Below are 21,212 nucleotides of genomic sequence, written 5' to 3' on the forward strand. Positions count from 1 at the left end.
TTCTGTTGTGTGTTAGTTATACACTAGCTGCATAAGGGAATTTAAGCAGCACTTCTGCCCTTAGAGACTGCCATTAATGTTGTCATGAGCAGACCTGCTACTCTCCCCTGGCCCTTTGTGTCCTGCCACCACAGACACTGCCCCTTGGGAATGCCTCCTACCCACTGTCTGCTTCAAAAACTGTCCTACATCATTCCCTCTTTCAGTCCTTTGTATCTAAAACACAGCCATTTCCAAGCTTCATTATACAATTGTCCAGAGCTGGTTGGCTGCAGGACGTTTGACTTCTGAAGCAATTCACCAAGCTGGCTCCAGTGTGAATTCAGGTGAGCATCTCCACTGTTTGCAATAAATTATGTGCTCTCTCTCCTTTTTACTTTTATTGAGAAATTCTCAGGAGTTGTACTGAAGGCAAATATTGCCCAGCTTGGCCAGCAAGGGGATTATTACACGACACAGATGATTTTATGTAACTTTAGACATCCAAGCACATAAAGGTGTCACACCCAGAGAAAACACCATACAACAGGAATAAGGAGAAACGACATCCAGCTCACAGTGGTGAAGATAAAGCTATAATGGCTAAAGAATAAAGGAGCAGAGAGGGAAAAAGGTTTGTGTGTATTTAAGCAGGATGGATGAATGGAAAAAGAGCTTCACTGTGAGAACTAAATAAAAGAGGTAAGTCCACAGTGAAGTTGTGCAGCAGTAAAGAAATGTAGGCCCAGGGGATGGAAATTTTTCTCCTATTCCCAGTCATGTTATTGACCTGCTTCATTCACTCCCACATGCAGTGGCTTTCCTAGCTTCAGTTTCTTTACCTACAAGATGCCACTGCTCTGCCAGAAACAGGCTTTAGCTTTTATTTATTTCAAACCTTCTGGACTTGAGGCAAGTTTAATTTGGCTTTCTGCTGCCTGCCAAGTATCTGACTGACCACAGTAAACAATCCTGACCCAGGAGACCTTGTAAAGCCATGGTGAGACCTCAACAGTGGTCTCAAGATAACTCAAGTGCTGCATTTTCCCATGCCCAAAACAGTCCCAAACAGAGCCAGCACCAAAGCCAAAAATAGCTGTTCCCCTGCAAAATATCCCTGACAGCCCAGATGTGATAGCAGTTCTCACTCACACCAATAAATTGGGCCCCAACAAGAGGAGCGTGGATGTTTTCCATTTAAAGCAGGCTCAGTGGAAAGGTGATCCTCTGTCCATCTCCTGGGGAGCTGGGCAAGAAGGTGAGCACATATATGGTCTTCATACCACCTCCACATTTTCCCTCACAGTCCTAAGAGGAGTCAGCCCAGAGCCAAAAGGAAACACCACTGGTTTGCTAAAAAAGTTCAACCTGGACATTAAAAAGATCACAAACATTAAAAAATGCAAACAGAAGTGGAAATGACCCCCTTGCTCCACGCAGGTACCAATCTAAACCTTTTCCCCAGAGATTCACCCGCACACAGGTTTAAAACCTTTCTTCTTTATTGCCTAAGCAGGAGGGCTGAGAAGTGGAGAGGGAAGGGAAGAAGTGGTGGGACTTACCCTCTGAGCTGGGGTACAGAGTGATCTGCACACAGCCCCCTGAGCCAAGCACTGCTCCTGCAGCACCCTCTGATTCCCAGAGCAGAGCAGCCTCTGCTTCCCTGGCCACAGCACCCTCTGCTCCCCTAGCCATAGCACCCTCTGCTCTCCTGACCAGAGCAGCCTCTGCTTCCCTGGCCACAGCACCCTCTGATTCCCTGACCAGTGCAGCCTCTGCTCCCCTGGCCACAGCAGCCTCTGCTTTCCTCACCAGAGCAGCCTCTGCTTCCCAGACCAGAGCAGCTTCTGCTTCCCAGACCAGAGCAGCCTCTGCTTCCCAGACCAGAGCACCCTCTGCTTCCCAGACCAGAGCAGCCTCTGCTTCCCAGACCAGAGCACCCTCTGCTTCCCTGGCCACAACACCCTCTGCTTCCCAGACCAGCTCATGTGCAATGCCACACTCGTGCCTTTGACAGCTTAAGAGGGGCATGACAGTAGCCACTGAAGACACTTCTTTCACTTCTTTCTGTCTTGGTCTGCAGTTTTTTGGACTTGTTCTCAGTTACGCTGCTGCCCCCTCTTCTCCTGAGAGGAGGTTGTGTGTTGTATTTCTGTTTATCCTCTCCTGGTTAAAGTTCTTGGGCTGCTAGGGAGAAGGTTGCTGGGGCAGACGTATGGCCCTCTTTTAAAAAAAAAAATACTAAAAGTAAAGCACCATTTTCTCTTTCTGATGGTTGCAATGGCAGGGGGAATATGAGCCAAGGTCTTGCAGACATCTCTTCATCTTCTCTGGAGTATTTCCCCCCCTTTTTGTTTTCCTTCAGCTCTTACAGGTTCTGATGTCAATCTCACCATAAAAAATAACCCCAAGCACACATCAGGTGCTACCTGAGCAGAATCTGAGGTCTAAAAATCTGGTTGTGCTGTTCTTTGAAGCTCATGAAGAGTCATTTGTTCTCCTCTTGGATACTCAGAGCACTGTTCCACATGAGCTCCATTAAAAGGATTCCTTTTAGACAAATGCACAGTATGGTGAGACAATGGAGTGATAAAGGAACTATGCATCCAACACCTTCATAAGCAGTCCATATTACCATGATAGAAGCCCTTGAACACCCAGGCATAACCTCTGTCTGAATGCAAGCGCGCTTATAGATCTTGCCTGTCAGCCCATGGGGTTTATGGACTGAATCAAACCCAGAGGATTAAACTACTGATTTGATGATTAACCTGGGTTTCAATGCTGCTATTTATTATGTTAGGCAAATAAACTATTTTCTGTTTAAATGAGTTTCCATGTTCTTTTTCACGCCTGGGAGTCAGGTGAAGCATTAAGAAACAGTTTTTGCCCATGGAGGAAAAGAAAAGCATGAAGGGAAACAAGAAAGCCATTTGATGGGATTTTACTAATAATCATTTCAGGTGTATAAATAAATATAGCAGCTTGCCAAGCCTTTGGCCACCAGAGCAGTGTCTGTGCAATAGCTCAGCTTTATTTTAACTTTTGCAGAATAATTCTTAGGAGACTTGAGGAGGAAGATGGTTTGGTACCTAAAGCCTTGACCTGAGCCACACATGACTTTTCTTCAGAGCTTGCTGCCGCCTTCACAGATCAGTGTATTTCTCTCTCTGCTTTTGCTCCTCATATCAGCAGCTTTTAAACTCTGGGGAACAAAATCCAGATACTTGTTTGCTGTTAAGGGTGATAAAGCACAGGTTTGGTGGGACTTCAAGGCATTAGTATGAATGTTCATTGATGTGAAAAACAAAAACAAACAAACAAAAACCCCTAAAACCAAACAAACAAAAAACAACCACAAAGAAGGAGAAAGGAGAACAAGTGTTTGCTGGATGGTGCACAGCAGGGATGATTTTCTTGCTCTTTGAGGTGGATGCTCACACGTTCCTTGCATGTGGCCGCAGCGCGCTGGGAGCTTTTCTGTGATGTTTCTTAGCAGTGTCAGGCTGCAGGACGCTGCTACTGCCTCATAAACCAGGTCCAGCACCTCTGAGCAACGTGTCTTAAATGAAGGAAGAAGATGACAAGTCGGGATTGGAATTCCTCCAGGACTTTGGCATCTTCCTTCATGCTGGTGTAGTAGAGACTCACAGCAAGGATCAGCACCGCACAAAACGAGAGCCCCAGGAGCACAGGCAATCCAGATGATGTCCTGTCATCTGCTGAACGGCGATGAGGAGAAAAAAGAAAGCAGCATTATTTTACTGCCATCTTAAACACTTCCCAAATTGATCTCCTGCTGATGTCTTTGTCCCAGTTTTCTGGCAGCAGCAGGGTACAGAGGGCTCTGGTGGTGAGCACTTCTGTAGGCATCAGTTAAGTGATAGTGAGTCACGCCTCCTGATGGAGGGTGGTGAGTATAAAAGATATCATCTAATGGAGCATTTAAAGAGTTTAATTATATACAATAAGAACAGGATTAGCATAGCTAATGCATGATCTCAACTTCCCCTCCAGCAATCATTTTTTATACCTTTACCCTAAATGTTTAGTTGAATACTAGGAGAATACGAAGCTACTTGGTCTAATTATTTAATGTTCACAAATGCTCCATAAAAGAGAGAAGCTATAGATTTCTGCCTTTTTCTCTGGTAAGTCAGCTTGTTTGGGACTCTTGCTAATTATGGAAAGAACCCAAACACGGCTCCATTAACCAAGAGGCATGTTCAGAAAGCTCTGGTGGTTTGAGCCACTCTCAGAGTGCTGTGTGTGCTAATTACACCAGAACACCCTCTGCACTTGCTCTTCAGCAGGAGGGTACTGTGAAGAATTTTCTTGCCTTCAAAATATTTTTCAAATACTTTTCAAGTGCCGCGGGTCGGGCACTGCACACACGTGGAAATCAGAGGCTGCATTCAGCTTGCTGGCAGCTGTGTCCCAGTCCTTGCCTGCCTGTATCCAGCCCTGGGCCTTGGGGATCCAGTTTGAGTCAGGTCTGGCTGCTCTGTCTGACTGCGTGGCCATTGCGCAGTCGGCACTATTTCATAAAACACTTAGAGTATTAAACATGCAGTAGAAAGCCAAATTCATGCCTGAATAAAACCCATAGTGTGCAGCTATTTTCCTGCCATATGCACATAATCAATAAGGAGATAAAAATGTGGAGCGTATTATTACGGGTAAAGGGCCAACATTAGCTGTAACATATTTAAATCAGCTCCCACTCCGAGCCCTGGAATACACACCAGTCAATTAAACTGTCACACAGATGTACAGAGAGGAAGGTAAAAGTCATAAAACCAAGCCAGAAACACATAATAATGTATCAAAAAGTGTATGGGGAAAAGGTAAAATGTTAATAGGCAGTCGTTTTATAGCTAACCAGAAACCAAATCAATGTCCCATAATAGATCTGAGTGAATTATTTGCAGCAAGTAATTTATTCATTTGAATTTAGCCCTTCTTTCTGTTTGCAAATTATCCATGTGCAGACTTTCAGATTTTATAAATTTGTTTATTTGGCATTATTCTGTGAAGGGGTGATGTGAAGGTGTTTAGCCAGGGAATTGCTCACCACTTTCTGGTTTTGTAGAGATTTGTGAGTTGGGAGTTGACGTTTCCCTTGCGAGATTTCCCACACTCCAGGCTACAGCTCTTGACTGGGTGCCCACCTGCCTTTTCCAACATGGGGCTCAGCTGATGAGCACTCAAGGGAGCATGGAAACCTTTCTGTGGAAGTTGAACAGCTTTTCACATCAACTCGTTCATATGAAGTGCTTGTAACCCGTTTCAACTTTTAAAAAGTTACTTTCCATGTAGAATTTCTGGATGATCTCAAATGTAATATTGGGCTTTCCTTATATCCTCTCAGTAATGAAATATGTTCTATCCCTAAACAGAAAAAAACACTGCAGAAGAATAATTCCACCTGCAAAACTGTGATGAGCTATACTCACAACAGCTTTAGCCTGTCACTAGAGTTAGGTGCTGAAAATCAAATTTGCTTTTCTAGATTACATTTAGAAATTTAATGCTTAAATTTGCTAGTTAAATTGCTTGTTGGAAGAGCACAGACCTGTGCCCAGTCTTACGGCAACTCATCTGAGAAAAGAGATGGACCTGGATACAGGAGATTTTGTTTCAGTTCCTGCCTTGGATACACATTTCAACTGGGCCCTGAAGAATATCTGGTCTTCGCTTTTCTACCATGTCCTTTTCTGTTGGAGCCCAGGGCATTCCTTTGGCTGCCCTGGAGGGTCAAGGACCTGGACAGGGGGGTCTGGGACACCAGCCCAGAGCTCAGAGAGACACTGGTTTTGATCTCAGTCCATGGGAAAGACTTCCTACACTGAGAGAGTGTTTGCAGGCCACAAGAGTGTGAAAAATAGTTTAGCTTATCACAGGGTGAAAAAACAGTAAATCTAGGTTTCTAGCACTGAAGTGAATGGGGGCAAGATGGAGAATTTGGGGCGTTGTCTCCTGCTTTTTTTTCTTCTTCCCTCACTCCATTTCAGCAGTGACGTTGGCACAAAGTAGTTTAATGGGGATTGGGTCAAGCTAGAGATGACCTGTTTAGTATTAGTAATAGGCATTAGCAAGAAATGATAAATAAAGAATACGTAGCAATTAGTATAAAAGATAATGACAGCCCAGCTCAGGAGGAGTCGTCAAATGTCCAGGCAGCTGCAAACATCTTTGTTGGGCACTGAGAAAACTGTGAGATAAGAAACAATAAATGAAGCATGCAACCTTGAAAAATCAGAACTTGAAGACTCCATCTTTTTCATCCATTTGGCACAGAGCTGTGCAGAGGGCAAAAGACTCTGAAACCACCTGAATGTCAGGGAAAGCCACAGACACTTTTCTGGCTGTAGCACCCTGTTTGTCGCCCAGTAACAGCCCTAGATGATGCTTCCATTGTCATGAGCATACAGCCCCTCTTCCTGGACAGTAGCAATTGCTGAGGGATATGGGGACATCTGCCTGAGAGGCTTTTTGGCTCCCCAAAACGACAGGGCTGTGTGTGTATATATACACATATGTAGGTACCCCTCTCCCCTTCACAGCACTGCCTACAGCAGGGGCTGGATGTTGCCCAGGGCCTCTAGAAATATTCACCATCCCCAGAATATCCAGATATGCTCATTTTCTTGGGGGTCCGTGAGGCTGCCAGGCCTCAAACAAAACCAGAAAAAAACCTGATTATTTTTATTATTTCCACCCTGCTGTCAGCATATAAATGAATTGTCTCTTCCCCTCATACGAAACTCAGCAGGGAGAACTATTGTGTAGCTCGGGGTGCTTTCCTTGCATATCTTAGTGAGAAACCTGTACCTATTCTAATGCCACAAAATATATTAGTTATATTTAAATTAAAAATAGCTTCAGGGATTTAATTTTTGTTTCCACTATCTGTCTTACTAGACGTCTTGTTTAAAATTGCACCAGACCTCATCAGCACTTTGTGCTGCTTATGCTGAGAAGAAAAAGCGACCACTGACAGCACAAACTACTGTGTCTATGGAGGGTATATCTGCAAAGTGCATCCCACCAGCTGCAAAAGCAAACTCAGGTTAATGCTGTGGATGGCTCACAGTTATAATGTGAAAAATTCAACTTACCCACTACGTAGTCACAGCAGGAAATGACTAGAAAACAGAATGAAAATGTTCTTACTCGCCTGGAAAGGTCTCTTGGCAGCAGGTGAGCAAGAAAAGCCAGAACCAAGCAGTGTCTCTGAAATTGCCTATCACCTTGGAGATGCTGGGCAACCACTTACACCACTTTTGGCTCTGGATGAGGACCTACCCACTCCATGCAAACATGCAGATGCACTTCAGGAAAGTGAGGAAAAATTATTGTGTGTGAGAATTCAGAGGCAGGATTGCTGCTGTTGAAGGGAGGCTGGGAAACAGCTCTGCTAAAACCCTCCCTTGTTTCTCATAATTCCTAGAAAGGAAAGGATTTAGACCAGCAGGCTGAAAGACTGAAAGTCAAGAGAGCACTGTCAGAATAACTTTCATCAACAATATCCTGGAAAGGCATCTGCTTGGCAGCCAGGGCACAGACACAATCCGGGATGAAAAGTCCATAGAGTGGAAATATTTAAGTACTGCCAGAAACCTTTGTTTTACCAGCCTCAATGTGAATAATATTGTGTGGACAAACAGCAAATAATCTAAATCACAGACTGTTTGCAACACAGAATGTTAATTATAGCTTGGAAGGTTTCACATGGCTCCATGAAAAAGAGTCAGAGTCTTCTCCATGCTAGCAGCTCCCCACAGGATTTCCAGCAGGGCTTTGCTGAAGTCAGAGCCAGTGGGAGACCATCCTGGTCCCCTGGGCTGGACTAGCTGCAGGATTCCCAGTGCTGATGTGGCATGGACTCATGCAGAGAGCTGAGGGAGTTATTAATTCCCATCAGAATCCTGCTCTTGGGCAGTCAGATGAGCTTTGAGGAATTTAAGGCTGACTCACTGAGTCTTTCCAGGAGTTCAGTTTTGGTGGGAAAGCCCAGGCCATGTCAACAAGCTTATCAAGAAACAGCTTTCCTTTCATGCATCAAGAGGCATCCCAAACAATGTATTGCCAAACAAATCAGAGTTCTGTTAATAGACACATCAACAGATGCCAAGCCTTCATTTTCAGAAGCTGTAGCAGTCCAAACAGGTGGCTGACATGGAAATTTTACCATTCTGCCACCTGTGTTTTGACCAACTGACATATCAAACCCATATAATTTTAGTTCTCTATCAATAAATACAATTTTCTTGGTTGGGTGAGTTTGGGAAAGTCAGAAAGTAACACCAGTTATTATTTGGTATGGCATAGAGCGCATGCAGAAGTGCAAACTGGATCCTTGTGCCAGACCTCTGCTGAAGGTCACTCCTGGTTCACCCACTTGCAATATTTTGGCTCATGAATGAAAAGACCAGAGGTTTTGATAGCTGGGTCAGTCCTTGGATGCCTTTGTTGGCAGAAGTTGTTACATCCTGGCTTCTAGGCTCAGACCTCTGCTATTGTATTCTGCGGCACCCTAGTTACCACATAATTACGTTTAAATTTGGTCTGAGTGGAAACATTGCTCTGGGGAAGCCCTGGGGCCCAGCCAGGCCCATAATCCAGAATGATCCGTGTGGGAGCTGACTCAGGAGGTCACTGTCACCACAGCTGGGGGTGAGGCAGGAGCCTGTCTCCCCCCAGGGCAGGCAGGCAGAGGGACCAGATGCAGTTCTGCAGAGCACAGAGCAAAAATCATCCATCCTCTGCTCTGTGCTGAGCTAAAAATCTCAAATTATCAGAGGGGGAAGCTGATGTGGACAGACAGAGTGGATATTAAAAGCTGGAAAGGTCATGCCAAAATTCCTGATAAATTGAGCATACCATGTTCAATGACTTCTTCTGGCTCACGAAATCGAACCCTTCTCTCTGCTCTCCGCTTTTCCCCCACACCTTGGTCCACAGGTGGCCTTTTCCTCAGTATGGAAGGAGGATAGCTACTGTCATCTGTCTAGAGAGTTCATCAAAACACAAAACACGTGGCCATTCAAACAGGGTTAATGTAACTGGGTGAAGTTTTTGATCTTTGGTGGATATGTTACCGTGTTGCTCGAAGGACGTGATATACAACAACATCTGCTTGGATATAGTCAGACCACTGTAATATTTACAGCAAGACAAAGGGATATTCCTGCATTGCCATAGACCTGCAGTACTCTAAAGTTCTATTCTCAGGGAAAGGGATAGTTAAAGCCATGGACAGCAAAATGTTCAGAAAGGATTTCTCTAAATTGTAACGAATATTTGCTGAAGGTGGCTGCTCAACAGCCTTGGGCTGCTCTTAGAAGAACATAAATGTGATATGAAATATATGAACCGTATCATTTGGAGCACCTTTAAATGGTCTGAGCTAAGCAGTTCTGCTCAGAATGCAGTGTTGCCATTTCAACAGGTGGGACTATGCAGCTGGCTTGGGTTTGGACACTCCTGATGGGTAGAGAATTATTTGCACTTCGATGTAACAATTATGATGTTGCTCTGTTTTTTGCTTGGAAACCACATTTAGTCTTTGACAACAGAATCATAATGCTGTGGATTCTTTGAAATTACAAGAAACAGACCTAAAATAACAGTAATAAGTCCCTGTTCTGCATGGGAATATTCCCACCGTCAGCTGCTCAAAGGGAAACCAAAGAACCTTGTTTCAGACACCCACTGTCCTCTGGTGGTAGAGAGCAGATGGCAACTTTTCTGCTTTTCAATGATCAAAGACAGGGGTAGAGAGTCTCAATATTTTATTTTTACAACTGAAGTAATCTTCTCTAGCCCTTTCCATCTCTCCCCTCTGTTCCTCTTCAAGATAAAGGTATTTTTTTCTTCTGGTCACTGTCCCTGCTCCCTTTTCCCCTCTTGTTTGTTGTTCTCCCACTCAGTGATTGCCTGCTCCTTACTTCAATTTTTCTCCTTGCTTTGATCTTTCTATTCCTCAATTATCTACTTTTGTCACTTCTTAGACCCAGATGCCATTGCCTTTTCTCATTGGATGTTTTCCCCACACTCACCATTTCACACACCCCCTCCTTGGGCTGCAGAAGCAGGATTATGTTCCATTGACCGCAATCTGGGAGTCTCAGATGCCAGAGTACAGGAGATAAATAGGTTTTCTTACACATCACATTTTGGAAAACCTCAAAAGACACATTACATAGTCAGCAGGAACTGCCATGGGGTGAGGAATGTCTTCAGCTTTGATTCCTTCTCCTGAGAGATTCATAAAACCAATCTCATCACTGATAAGCATGTTTTCTAATCTCAGGGTCATATCACCTCTGCCTCATGACTGTGGACAGTGCGTGCTGGAGCTCTGTGTTTTTCATTCAGCAGCTAAGAAGCTGGAAGCCCCATTCAAGTTATGGGAAACCTGGATTTCACTTCTTCCAAGTTCCAAGAAATGCAAAGCCACATCTTTCATACACATCCTCATAATCAGATTTATGGTGCACACGTGGGAGCAGGGAATCTCAGTCTCTGCCACTGAAGCTGTCTTGTTTGGCCTTGAATAATTAAATATTCATTGAGCTGAAGAAAGAAAGAAAGAATGGCTTTACAGCCTGGTGTTTGGGTGCTCCCTTGGGGGTGGCAGAATCCTGCTCCTACCCTTGCTCCAATGAATACTTAATAGGTAATACTTAAATATTCATTGGAGCGGTCACTGGGAACAGGGTCTCTCATCTACCAGGTGAGTACCCCAATCACTCTGCGACAGCCACACACACGCTTACTCACATAATGAATATTTGATTATTCTGTGTGAAATGAAACAGGTTTAGGGAGACACAGCCCGGCTCAGGCTAGGGGTGGTTATAACATTAGCTCTGACGGCTTCTCCTGTGGCACAGCCAAGGAAACTGAACCTTGTATTTGAAGAGATTTATAACTGCAAGTGCAGCTGTTGTCCGTATGAGCTTTTCCAAACACCTAGCAGTGACATCACATCAGAAGAGAAAAACATTAAACAACTAGCTGGTTGGATAGCACCTAACCAAGGAAGACCTTAAAATTAAGTGGCTTTTATGATATTTGCTGGACTTTAGTAACTTGTGGAAATCAAAAATACACAGTGTCACAACAAAAAAAGCACTGTACCCACAGACAGAAATCTGGTGTTAGCATACTGTGACGAGAGCTGGAAACCTACCAAACTGATAGCTGGGAAATTGTACGACCCTAAAAACAACCCATTTGTAACAAAGCCCGGGCACAGGACAGAGGGACTCCATCACCCATCAGAAGGTTACTTACCTGCAGCTCTTTGGCACTAGGATCAGAGGGTGAGGCTGGACATATTTGGGACATGTACTCTGGATGCCAACAGGAAACCTCCCACACGAAGCTTTGGATGGAAAGCCCCTTTCCCAGGAAAATGAGGAGGAGCAGGGAGAAGCGCCCAGAGACCCCTCTGCAGTGGGAACAGAGCCGGAGGAGCGGCCACAGAGGACAGGGGAGAGGAAAGAGGAGTCTCTGCTCTTTGTACCAGGGCTGGCGTGGGAAGGATGGCACTGCCTGAGATGTACTCAGGAGCCAAAAATAGCACATCATGATAGCACTGATTGTGCAGCTGGAAACAGGGCTTTTCTGGCAGCGGGAGAGGGTCTGAATGGAGCAAGTCACAGATAAACACCTACATATTTGTTTGGCGTGAATGTGGAGTTGAGGGTGGCTTTTTTCAATAACAGTTGCTGCATTTCTGTGATCACATTTGTTTCCTTTCTGGAATCCATTCCCAATCACAAAAATCTTGCAAGTGGGATTGCTTTTAATCCTCCTTCCATTCAAAGTATAATGGGTAAAGCCATCAGGAAATTATATAAATACAGTGGAATGACAGATATCTCCCTCCAGAACAGTTATGGCCTCACTTTATATGTTTTACAAATTAAATCCATTATTATAGTAATAAAGTGGGATTTAAACATTTGACATTTCTACTTATATTATAATATTATTGATAGAAAGAGAGGAGATTTACTGTTCAAGTGGGTTTAACAGCCCCTTGTCAAATGCTGAAGGCTGGGCATCATCAAATATACAATTTTTACTTAGAAGTACCTGCCATGATTGCTGAAATATACTGGTTTACTGGGTTTACTGTCCCTGCCAGCAGAAGGGTGTGCTGGTTTTTTGTTTGTTTCTTTGTTTGTTTGTTGTTTTGTTCTTATCCTGGAGCTATTTATTTGCAGTGCCATGTGTAATGTACATGGTTTGGGTTTTTTAACAGGTGGTTGGATGGATATTTCCGTGTCATGTTCAGGCTGGCCCTTGTTCTGCAGTGCAGAGAGGCTTGCAAGGTGCTCATACAGGCACTGGGAACCAGAGGGCACAGCTGCTCTGTGGGCTTCACTGCTTATTCACTTCCTTTCAGGGATATGGGAATGGGTGAGTAGATGGAGAAGGTTGGGATCCTCCCCCAGAGAAAGCTGTGCCAGAGCAGCAAAGGAGGCTTCTGTGGCTGATATGTGGCTGACCCTCCAGGATGTGCTGCCCTCCTGCAGCTCAGCCTCTGCCTGGGTCTACTGTCCTCAAGGCTGCCCTTAGTGACATCAGTATCCATGTGGAGAGGAACAGATTTTGCTGGTCTAGGGCTCTCCACTGAATGCACCATATCTAAAATCCCCCTGGAGAGGGTTACCTTACCTTCTCTTTCCTGTGCATTGGGGTGATGGAGGGCTTTTCCTCATGCTGAAACCAGCTCACAGCTGCAGGCCTTGTGAAATGCTCCCCAAATCCCCTCTCTGCCGTGTCCTGCAAGTGTTCCACAAAAGTTATTTCAGGATATCTAGGATGGCTTTTGGTGGAGAAAAGACAGTCTTTAAAATTTTGTTCATAATAGATCCTAGACATAAAGGTGACAAAACCTGTCAAACTATGGTCCCTGGATTCTCTGGCTCCTCTTTCCTGCTGCTGTGATAATTGCTTACTACTAATACATGTAAGAAGGAATTTACCTGCCTGTTTTGGCCAGCAAAACTGATGAAGGTGGGATTAGGGAAGTCAGACTCTAGTCCTCATCTAGCTTTGACTTTGTCCATGGGACTTGTCTCATTTATTTTTATTAGTGTAACCCAGCAAGGCACATAAGGTCTTGTGAAGTCTGTTATTCCTGCAGAGCAGGGCAATGCACTTGTCAGTTTTTAAACCTGAATGAGAAACCTTGTTCATGTCTTTTTCACTGAACCTGGTTTTGTTCAAAGGAAGGTTTCACAGTTTCCCAAGTATTTGGTCGAAGAGATTTTGGTGATTTCTTAAAAAAAAACCAAAAACCCCCCAAACCCACAAACAAACGAACCAAAAAGCCACCAATGCAGAAGTTCATAGGATCTGATGTATCCAAGAAATGGACATATGGAGACAACATTTGTAATTTTTAATGCCAGAAACCATTTCTTTTCAGTTCTAGATTGCCCATAAAAGTAAACAATTTTTTTGTTCATTTGATTGAAAAATAATTGGACAGCTTATAATAGTTTTCATGAAAGATTGCTATCTAAATGCCAGGAGTGATAATTTCATAGTGGCATTCTCACTCTTATCTTAAGATGTGCTAATTATATTGATAGTAATGGTTGTAAATGCTTGAATAATTAGTAGTTACCTGGGCACTCAAGTTTCAGTGGATAAAGATGTCAGGGGTTCAAATCTCATGACAGGGACAGTTCCATTCATGCTAAGTGCTTTTGATTGTAGTTTAGCAACCTCAAATTGGATATATGTTAGGAATAAAATACAGCCCAATGCTTAAAATAAAAGAATCCAGGAAAATAACTTATCTAGCCTCTGAAACCACTGGTAATAAATAATAGTAACTATAGTGGAATGATTTCTGCATTAGAAGCTGTAAGAACTTCCTTTAATATTGCCCTTCTTTTTAAAGTAATTTTTCATCTAAGCTTTGATCTCATTTTATGCAATGTAGGTCAGAAACAAAGCTGGTCAAATAATTCATAAATGAATTATTTAGCTTGAGAGTGTCACCTCTATTTCTTTCAGCTAATTGTTCACAAATAGATAGTGACTTTTGTGAATGTATTCATTATTCAGATTTATTCAGTGGATAATTGCTGGGAGTAATTCTTTGTCTGTAGATTGCTTGGAATCATTTCGCTGTGAACATTTAATAGTAAAAATCTATCCAGGCTTTCACTACAAGACAAACTAAAATTATCTATAACTACTGATGTAGCCCTTAAACACAAACAATATACTGCAGTTTTAAAGAGCAACACCAACATTTTCATCAAGAGACCCACTTCTGTCCCATAGTAGATAGGAGGGAAAGCAAAAACATTTCAACTCTCTTTGTAGCACCGACATTGAATGGTGCACAATGTAAATGCAAATAACTTTTTACAAGAAAAGGGTTGGTTAAGTGTTTGCTCAGCAGAAAAACAAAACATGCCTAAACAAAACATGATTGACTTCCCAGAGAATAAATATGAACAGTCCACACAAAGGAATTAACTGCACAGCCAGTATTTTTTCTGCAATGGCCCAGTGGAAGATGTCTAGGAAATAAACATAACATGATAAAACAATTTTACACTCAGAGGATAGCCGTGTAACAATATGAACTCTTTTTCCATTTCCTTCTGTGGGAATAAATATTTTAGACAAGCAAAGTACTTGGTAAATGATGCCTTTGTGGGGATTCATCTGGCCTGGTTCAATTATTCTGAAACCTAGCAATTTTCTCATATCATTGAATCTGCTTTTATTGCAAATAGGGTCATAGAAATAGTCACTCATTGCAATAATGGACTTCGTTTATCTTAACTATTAACACTTCCAGTAGGTTCACACACACACACACGTACATATTCAATATTTATGGATATGCACAGTGCATATATATTAATAATGAAGTAACTTTATCTCCAACAATCTGAAAACAAAATCACGTAATACCATACAGTGCGGGGTGCAGTGGTAACTGGAAGCAGCATATCAGGATAACAGAACAGAAAAGGAATAAATAAATTAGAGGGGTGTCTTCCATATCTTCCTCAACTTCCAGAGTGTCAATTGAGCCTTTGTTCAGTATTCCACCTTTCGCGGTTCTGCGTACTCTTGATCAATAATTTAGAGATGCACCTTTTGGAAGCAGGGTAAGTTTTGTGTTTGCCAAGAGTGATTTTCCACTAGTCAGGGAGTACATCAGGAAATAAAACAGCAAATTGCCCCACAATTAGCTGTTGCCTCCTTCTTTTTTCTGCCTCTGGAGAAACAGATTTACTGCTGGAAGTTATGGGACACCCATGAGATGTCACACAGCACCATTTCTTCTTCTCAGCCTTCCAGCAAAGAAAGCACTGTGTAATTCCCAGCCTCAAGATGAAAATCAGCTCTTTGGACTGCATGTTTCCATTCCACATCCAGAAGGACCACGATTAATCTGTTGTCTGGCAGTCAATCCAAAATGGGGTGGTTTTGTGCAGTTGGTGAAAAAAAAGATCAGCTACAACGCATGATGGAAACAGAGCACTGAATGGGAAGATGATCCAGTAACACTTGGTGTGTTTAGCCAGCCAGGATGAAAGCAATCCGTTTTCCTTCCTGTATATCTGTTAGTTCCTGTGATGCCCAGAGTGAGTCCAGGTGCATTTTTCCCCAAGGAAGTGCAGCTGTGATCAGTGCAAAGTGCAGCATCAACAGTCCCTGTGCTCCATGAAGGACCCGCAGGATTACCCTCCCAGTGGGACCTCCTTGCATTTTCATTATTACTGCCCTGTGCTGGAAGTTTTCACTGATCTGTAAGCACCCCTTTGATGCAGGTGGGCAGACCTGGGCCATTCATCCAGGACCTGTAGGCCTGCATTGTTAACCTGTGTAAAAATTGGATTAGGGGTGGTGTTACCGCATGTGGCCATCCGACCCATCACAGAGCCCACTGCTGAAGGCAGAGCTGTGGCCCTATTTGCAGATGTAGAGTCTCAGAATTGTTTTGGTTGGAAAAGACCTTTAAGGTCAGTGAGCCCAGTGTTACCCCAGCACTGCCAAGGCCACCTCTAAACCACGTCCCCAGCTGCCACATCTAAATGTCTTTTAAATACCTCCAGGGACAGTGACCCAACAGCTTCCCTGGGTGGTCTGTTCCAGTGCTTGACAGCCCTTTTGGTGAAGAAATCTTTCCTTATATCCAATCTAAACCTCCCCTGGTGTAATCTGAGGTAATTTCCTCTTGCTCTATTTCTTGTTAACTGAGAGAAGAGGCAAACACCCCCCATCTACAACCTTTTTTCAGGCAGTTGTAGGGAGTGATAGGGTTTCCCCTGAGCCTAATTTTTTCCAGTCAAAACCGGAGCTGCTTCCTCAGCTGCTTCTCATGAGTCTTGTCCTCCAAACCCTTCCTCAGCTCCTTTGCCCTTCTCTGGACTTTCTCCAGCACCTCAATGTCTCTCTTAAGAGGGGCCTGAAACTGCAAACAGGATTCAAGGTGCAGCCTCACCAGTGCTGAGTACAGGGGGAACACGTGGCAGGTCCTTCAAAGTGATGGTCATGTTCCTGGAGCTGTGGCACCAGTTTAAAATCCACCTTGTGCACAGGTTTTCCCTGGGTTTGAACTGGGCTCTTTTCTAAGGCGAAGATAGAAGCACTGAGCAGAAGTGTTGTGGAGTTTTGCATTATGGTGAGAACATCCCTGCTGCAGGGCAGAGCAATCTCTGCTCTGTTTGGACTGACTGGAAGTGATTTCACTATGTTGAGAAATTTGGTCTCAATTTATCCCTGGCATGAGTCCATTGACTTATAAAAGGCACAAATCTGTCTCCATTTCTTAAAATTGCCCCACTTATTCATGTGTCTTTCCGAGTAGAGCTTACAAATAACCACAGAGAACTTGTGATGATAGATATTAAACACAGAGAGAATTTCTGGCTGCTGAAATGAACTTTCTAAATAATTACAGAATGATTTCATATCCATTTCATAATTAGAATTCTGAGATTGCAACCAAGTTATTATTTCTGATTCAACATGCATTTTTATTTTAGAAATGTCCTGTAGACATTAGGTTTATTCCACATGAGATTTTCTAATTTTTTCTGATCATCCTGTCACTGGGACCTAAACTGTAAAACATGTATGGATTGAGTAAGAGTTACCAAGGAACCAAATGCTAATATCTGCTGTTGGCTCGCTGATTCCAAATCAGTCAGTCCTGTTGATGTGGGCTGTAGGAAATGGACAGGGCTGGAGCAAGTGAGGTCATTCTGAGTCAGCTTTTGTTACACACTCATTGTATTTTAGGAACAAAAACTGTGCAACTGTAATTTCTGCCCAAAGCATTTGGGCTGCTGGTGATGGCAGGGCTGCCATCAGCCATGAGATGAATTAGGAGAAACCCACTGCCAGCAGGAGGACATCTGAGCTGGCATAAAAGAGAAAAGGCATGCAAAGAAAACCCCTTAGAAGCAGGGAAAGTGGAATTATCTTCAGGAGTTCTATTTTGGCAGTAATCACTCTGTGCTTGATGTTGTGTTCATTGGGGCTTCCTGCCCACTTTCCTAGGTGAGCTTTGACCTGAGGAGAAATCCAGCTAGGATGACTGCAGGATACAACCTCAAAAGGGGATTAGTGGTCTTGTTTTAATCCCAGGTATCAAAAGACTCCAGCTGACTTCTGTGAGCCACTCAATCTCCCCTAAAAAGGATTTTAGAAACCTGGCAGCCATTAATGCCAAAGTGGCCCTGAGAGGGGCAGCAAGCAGGGCTGACAGCAGTGGCAAGGGAAGGGAAGGAGCCAAGGGAATCACAGAGCACCAAGACACAGGCAACTACATAACATGATTTGAGGGCACTGATGTAAATGCCCTTGGGCTCTATTTGCTGTGTCACCTTGGAAGAGGATTAGATTAGATTAATGGCATGAAAGAAGAACAGAAAAATGGAGAAAAGAGCAGATTTAAGTGTAAAAAAAGCACAAATAAGTTAAAAAAACCCCATGAATTGGAAAGGATTTGGATGATGATATTGGATGATAAAGATTATAAAAAGAAAGTGGAAAATCCCTGTGTCATTGGCAGCTGCTTTACATTAATGTTAAGTCTATTAATGATGATATTTGTTTTTCTAATTAGTATGTAAGTCTCCCTCCTCCACCTCTCCAAGCCCTGGAGACTGGTGATTTCAGAGAAAAACAAATAGGTTTAACAAAAAGTAATTGGTACAATTTCCAAAACCGGCCGAGTGCTTCTAGAGCTTATATTCAATTTCATCTCAGTTTATGTTGAGGCAAAGAAAATAAGCAAGGGAAAATTCAGGCAGAACATCAAAGTACACTTGTTGGCATCAGGCTCTACAGATAAGTCAGGTTGAAAGCCAGTTACAGTTTTGCAGAGGCAAGCTGAATATTTAAGTTGTGCTTTCATCCCAAAGCAGAGCATCCTTTGGCATTCCTTCAAGAGTTGTAGGATCCTGCTCACACCAAGACAATCTGTGTCTTACAATGGGATAGCTGAGAGCAGGATGTGCTTTGAGAATAGAGTGGGAAAACAGGGCCCAGCTTTGACCCCTGGCAGGTTTGAATCAGAACCTTCAAGTGCAATGCCCCTAAGATTCAGCTTCTCATTAGCTGCCTTCTAACAGCTCAGCTGTCTCTCTTTCTCCCCCATTCTCTCCTTCATTCTTATCAGAAATTTGGTCCAGGAACAGGAAACCTCTCAGCTTAAATTAATATGCAGGTCAGAATCATCTCTGCCTCAACAAATGCTTTTTCTCTGCCGTGGAGCATTTTCATCAGTGTATTTTTCATCATCTCAAGTGTATGAGCCTTTCAGTCTCCTCAATGAAACAATAGAAATTACTTTGCCTTTTCTTTCAAAGGCAGAGAAATGCAAAGGCAGGGAATGAAGCTTCATGGGACAGCTGTGGAGATGCAGAAATAATAGTGTCTGAAGGGAGAAGAGTGGAAGCTGAGCTCGTGGTCTATAATGTGATTCTGACTACAAGGCTGGTGCCTGACAAGAACAAAACTTTTGGGTATACAGGGCTAGTGCAGTGTCTTGCATTCTCTCTTTCATTCATTATACCCACTCCAGCAATAGTTTCTGGGAGAAGTTTTGAGACTGGAATGTTCCTCTATTTCCTACCTATAGTTAGCATTTCTTCCTATGTATTGGAAATCTGGGAAAATATTTGATTCTTTCTGGAGCATACTGAGCCAAAAGGGTCTTTGCAGCTCTAAAGTGAAGATGATGAAAAAGTGGCACCACCAGTCCTCCTTCCCAGAAGTTCTCTCCTGTCTTTGTGACACCTTCGTAGATTTGAAACACCTTTTCCTGCTTTTGGCAAGGTTTGTTACTTGCTGTGTGGATAATTCCAGAACTGGGGAATAGTGTCGACTTCTTCAATGGACTATTTGACAGCCCAGATAAAAAGGTTACTAACAAGGGATGCTCCAGGAATCACCATTCTGTCATGTCTTTCAGGAGGATCCGTTGTGAGCCAGCATCAGTGTCAGAGATTTAGACTAAGAGGTGCCAGGTTAATCAGAGCTGGTGGGTTTGGTCTCTTCTGTGCTCTCCATTGTCATTTCAGAAAAGACACCTTCAGCCCCGTTTCCTTTACCAAATACAAATCAAATAACAGCAAGACAGCAAAATGACAGTCCTTTTTTTTTTTTTTTTTTTTTTTTTCTCTTTCCCTGGGAATATGAAACATAAATAAAAAATACAGAGGAGGAAAAAGAGTATTTGGAGAATGTGGAGCAGGTGGCACTGGTAGCTGTCACCTTTACTTGTCAGTTCAGAATCTGAGAGTCTGATTTTGGGGCAGCATGTGGTGGAAATGGGCTGGCACTGAAGAGGAGAAGTTAGTGCTCCAAGTACCAAACACCTCTCAGAACTACAAGCAGTCTAGTTATGTCTTTTGCAAAACCAAAACCAGGGCTCAAGATATCTTGGGGATGAATTCTTCTAAATCTTGGCACTACCCCAGCTCATTCAGTGGTAATTCTGGCCTTTCTACCTGAAATCTTTATTTTCTACCCAAAAAGTAAAGTAGCTGCTCCAAGATGAAGATATAGAACTTTTTAAATTCAGATATTTGTCAAAATCATTTATTGCAAAACATACCCATCTGAATCATGATCCATTCATTCTAGGTATTTATCTGAGTAAAATAGCGTTTAATTATTGAGTTTGGGTATGTCATTAGGAAGGAAACATGGAGATCTCCTGATCCACACCATGTTAAGCAGATCAGACCTCATTTCTGTTGGTAAAATGGGTTGTTTGGGATTTGAAATGTTGTTAATCTTGTTTTCAACATTCATGAAAAAAATGGGCTCTAGGGGAACAAATTACCATCTTGTTTTTACACTGATTCAATTCTAAAAACTCTGATGAGTTACTTTGTTGCAGCCCCTAACAAGGGTTACTATTGTTCATAAATAATGTTCTCAATTTCATCAGCCATGTTTGAGACCAGAGCTGTACAAGAACTGCAGACACTGGCAAAGAGACTGTTCCCACCCTGCAGTCTGTATAAACTGAAGGAGCAATGCCACTTCACACCAGCACAAAGATCTTGCCCAGAGTTTTCAGAGAGGCTGAATATAGAACATCATGGAAAAGAAGCCAAGAAGTTGCAGTGTTTTGACAGGAAGAGGTTAAGCAGTTTAATGACAGCGGCTCTCTCCACACTGGCCTGTGCAGCCAAGAACACACGACCTTTTTTAGACGTACCTGTTGGTCACGATGAAAAATGTAGGCAGCATCTCACACTGACATGTCGGGCTTGGGTGACCTGCTCAGAAAAATCCCTCATCAGGGCAGCAGCTGTCTTCTTCCCCAGGGCAAATTCCTTTAAAGCTGTCAAAGATGCTGTAATCAGACTAGGTCATCAAAACCGGTCCTCCTGAGGACTGGAAATAAGATCCAGAGATGAGCATTCAGCTACATGGGCAAGGTCTAAAACACTAAAGTTTCCATTGAAATTAAATGAAGAGACTGTAATTGCTGTGAAAGAAAAGCGAAGCAATCACTGGGAGAGCCCGAAAGCTTTCAAAGCACTCCTGGAACGATGCTTGCTGGAAAGCAGGGATCTATGTACTGGATAACAGCATCTGATAACAGAGCACAGCCTTTACAGGGAAACCAACTTCGATAACCGCTGGAGCATTTGTTTAATTGAGATTTCACCGCACAGCTGAGTAGTTTTACTACCGGGTTAAATAAA

At 43.1% G+C, this 21,212-nt stretch overlaps 1 protein-coding gene across 5 annotated transcripts; it reads right to left on the reverse strand.

The window, feature by feature from the left end:
- Positions 1 to 358: 358 nt before the first annotated feature.
- C6H14orf180 (chromosome 6 C14orf180 homolog) lies at positions 359 to 20,895 on the reverse strand. Of its 5 annotated transcripts, none has more exons than XM_040067907.2 (6): positions 20,720 to 20,895; positions 12,676 to 12,783; positions 10,044 to 10,110; positions 8,866 to 8,992; positions 7,101 to 7,127; positions 359 to 3,701 (listed from the first exon to the last, which is right to left on the reverse strand). In XM_040067907.2, exons 2-6 carry the CDS (start codon positions 12,717 to 12,719, stop codon positions 3,499 to 3,501), a joined length of 468 nt encoding a protein of 155 aa, XP_039923841.1. In that variant the 5' UTR covers positions 12,720 to 12,783; positions 20,720 to 20,895; the 3' UTR covers positions 359 to 3,498. The 5 variants fall into 5 exon arrangements, with proteins under 5 accessions (XP_039923841.1, XP_039923840.1, XP_039923838.1 ...); XM_040067906.2 differs by having other exon boundaries at positions 10,044 to 10,169; XM_040067904.2 differs by lacking the exons at positions 12,676 to 12,783; positions 20,720 to 20,895 and adding an exon at positions 11,284 to 11,602 and having other exon boundaries at positions 359 to 3,698; positions 10,044 to 10,169.
- Positions 20,896 to 21,212: the final 317 nt, after the last annotated feature.

The sequence above is a fragment of the Hirundo rustica genome, chromosome 6 (genome assembly GCF_015227805.2).
Source record: "Hirundo rustica isolate bHirRus1 chromosome 6, bHirRus1.pri.v3, whole genome shotgun sequence".
NCBI lineage: Eukaryota > Metazoa > Chordata > Aves > Passeriformes > Hirundinidae > Hirundo > Hirundo rustica.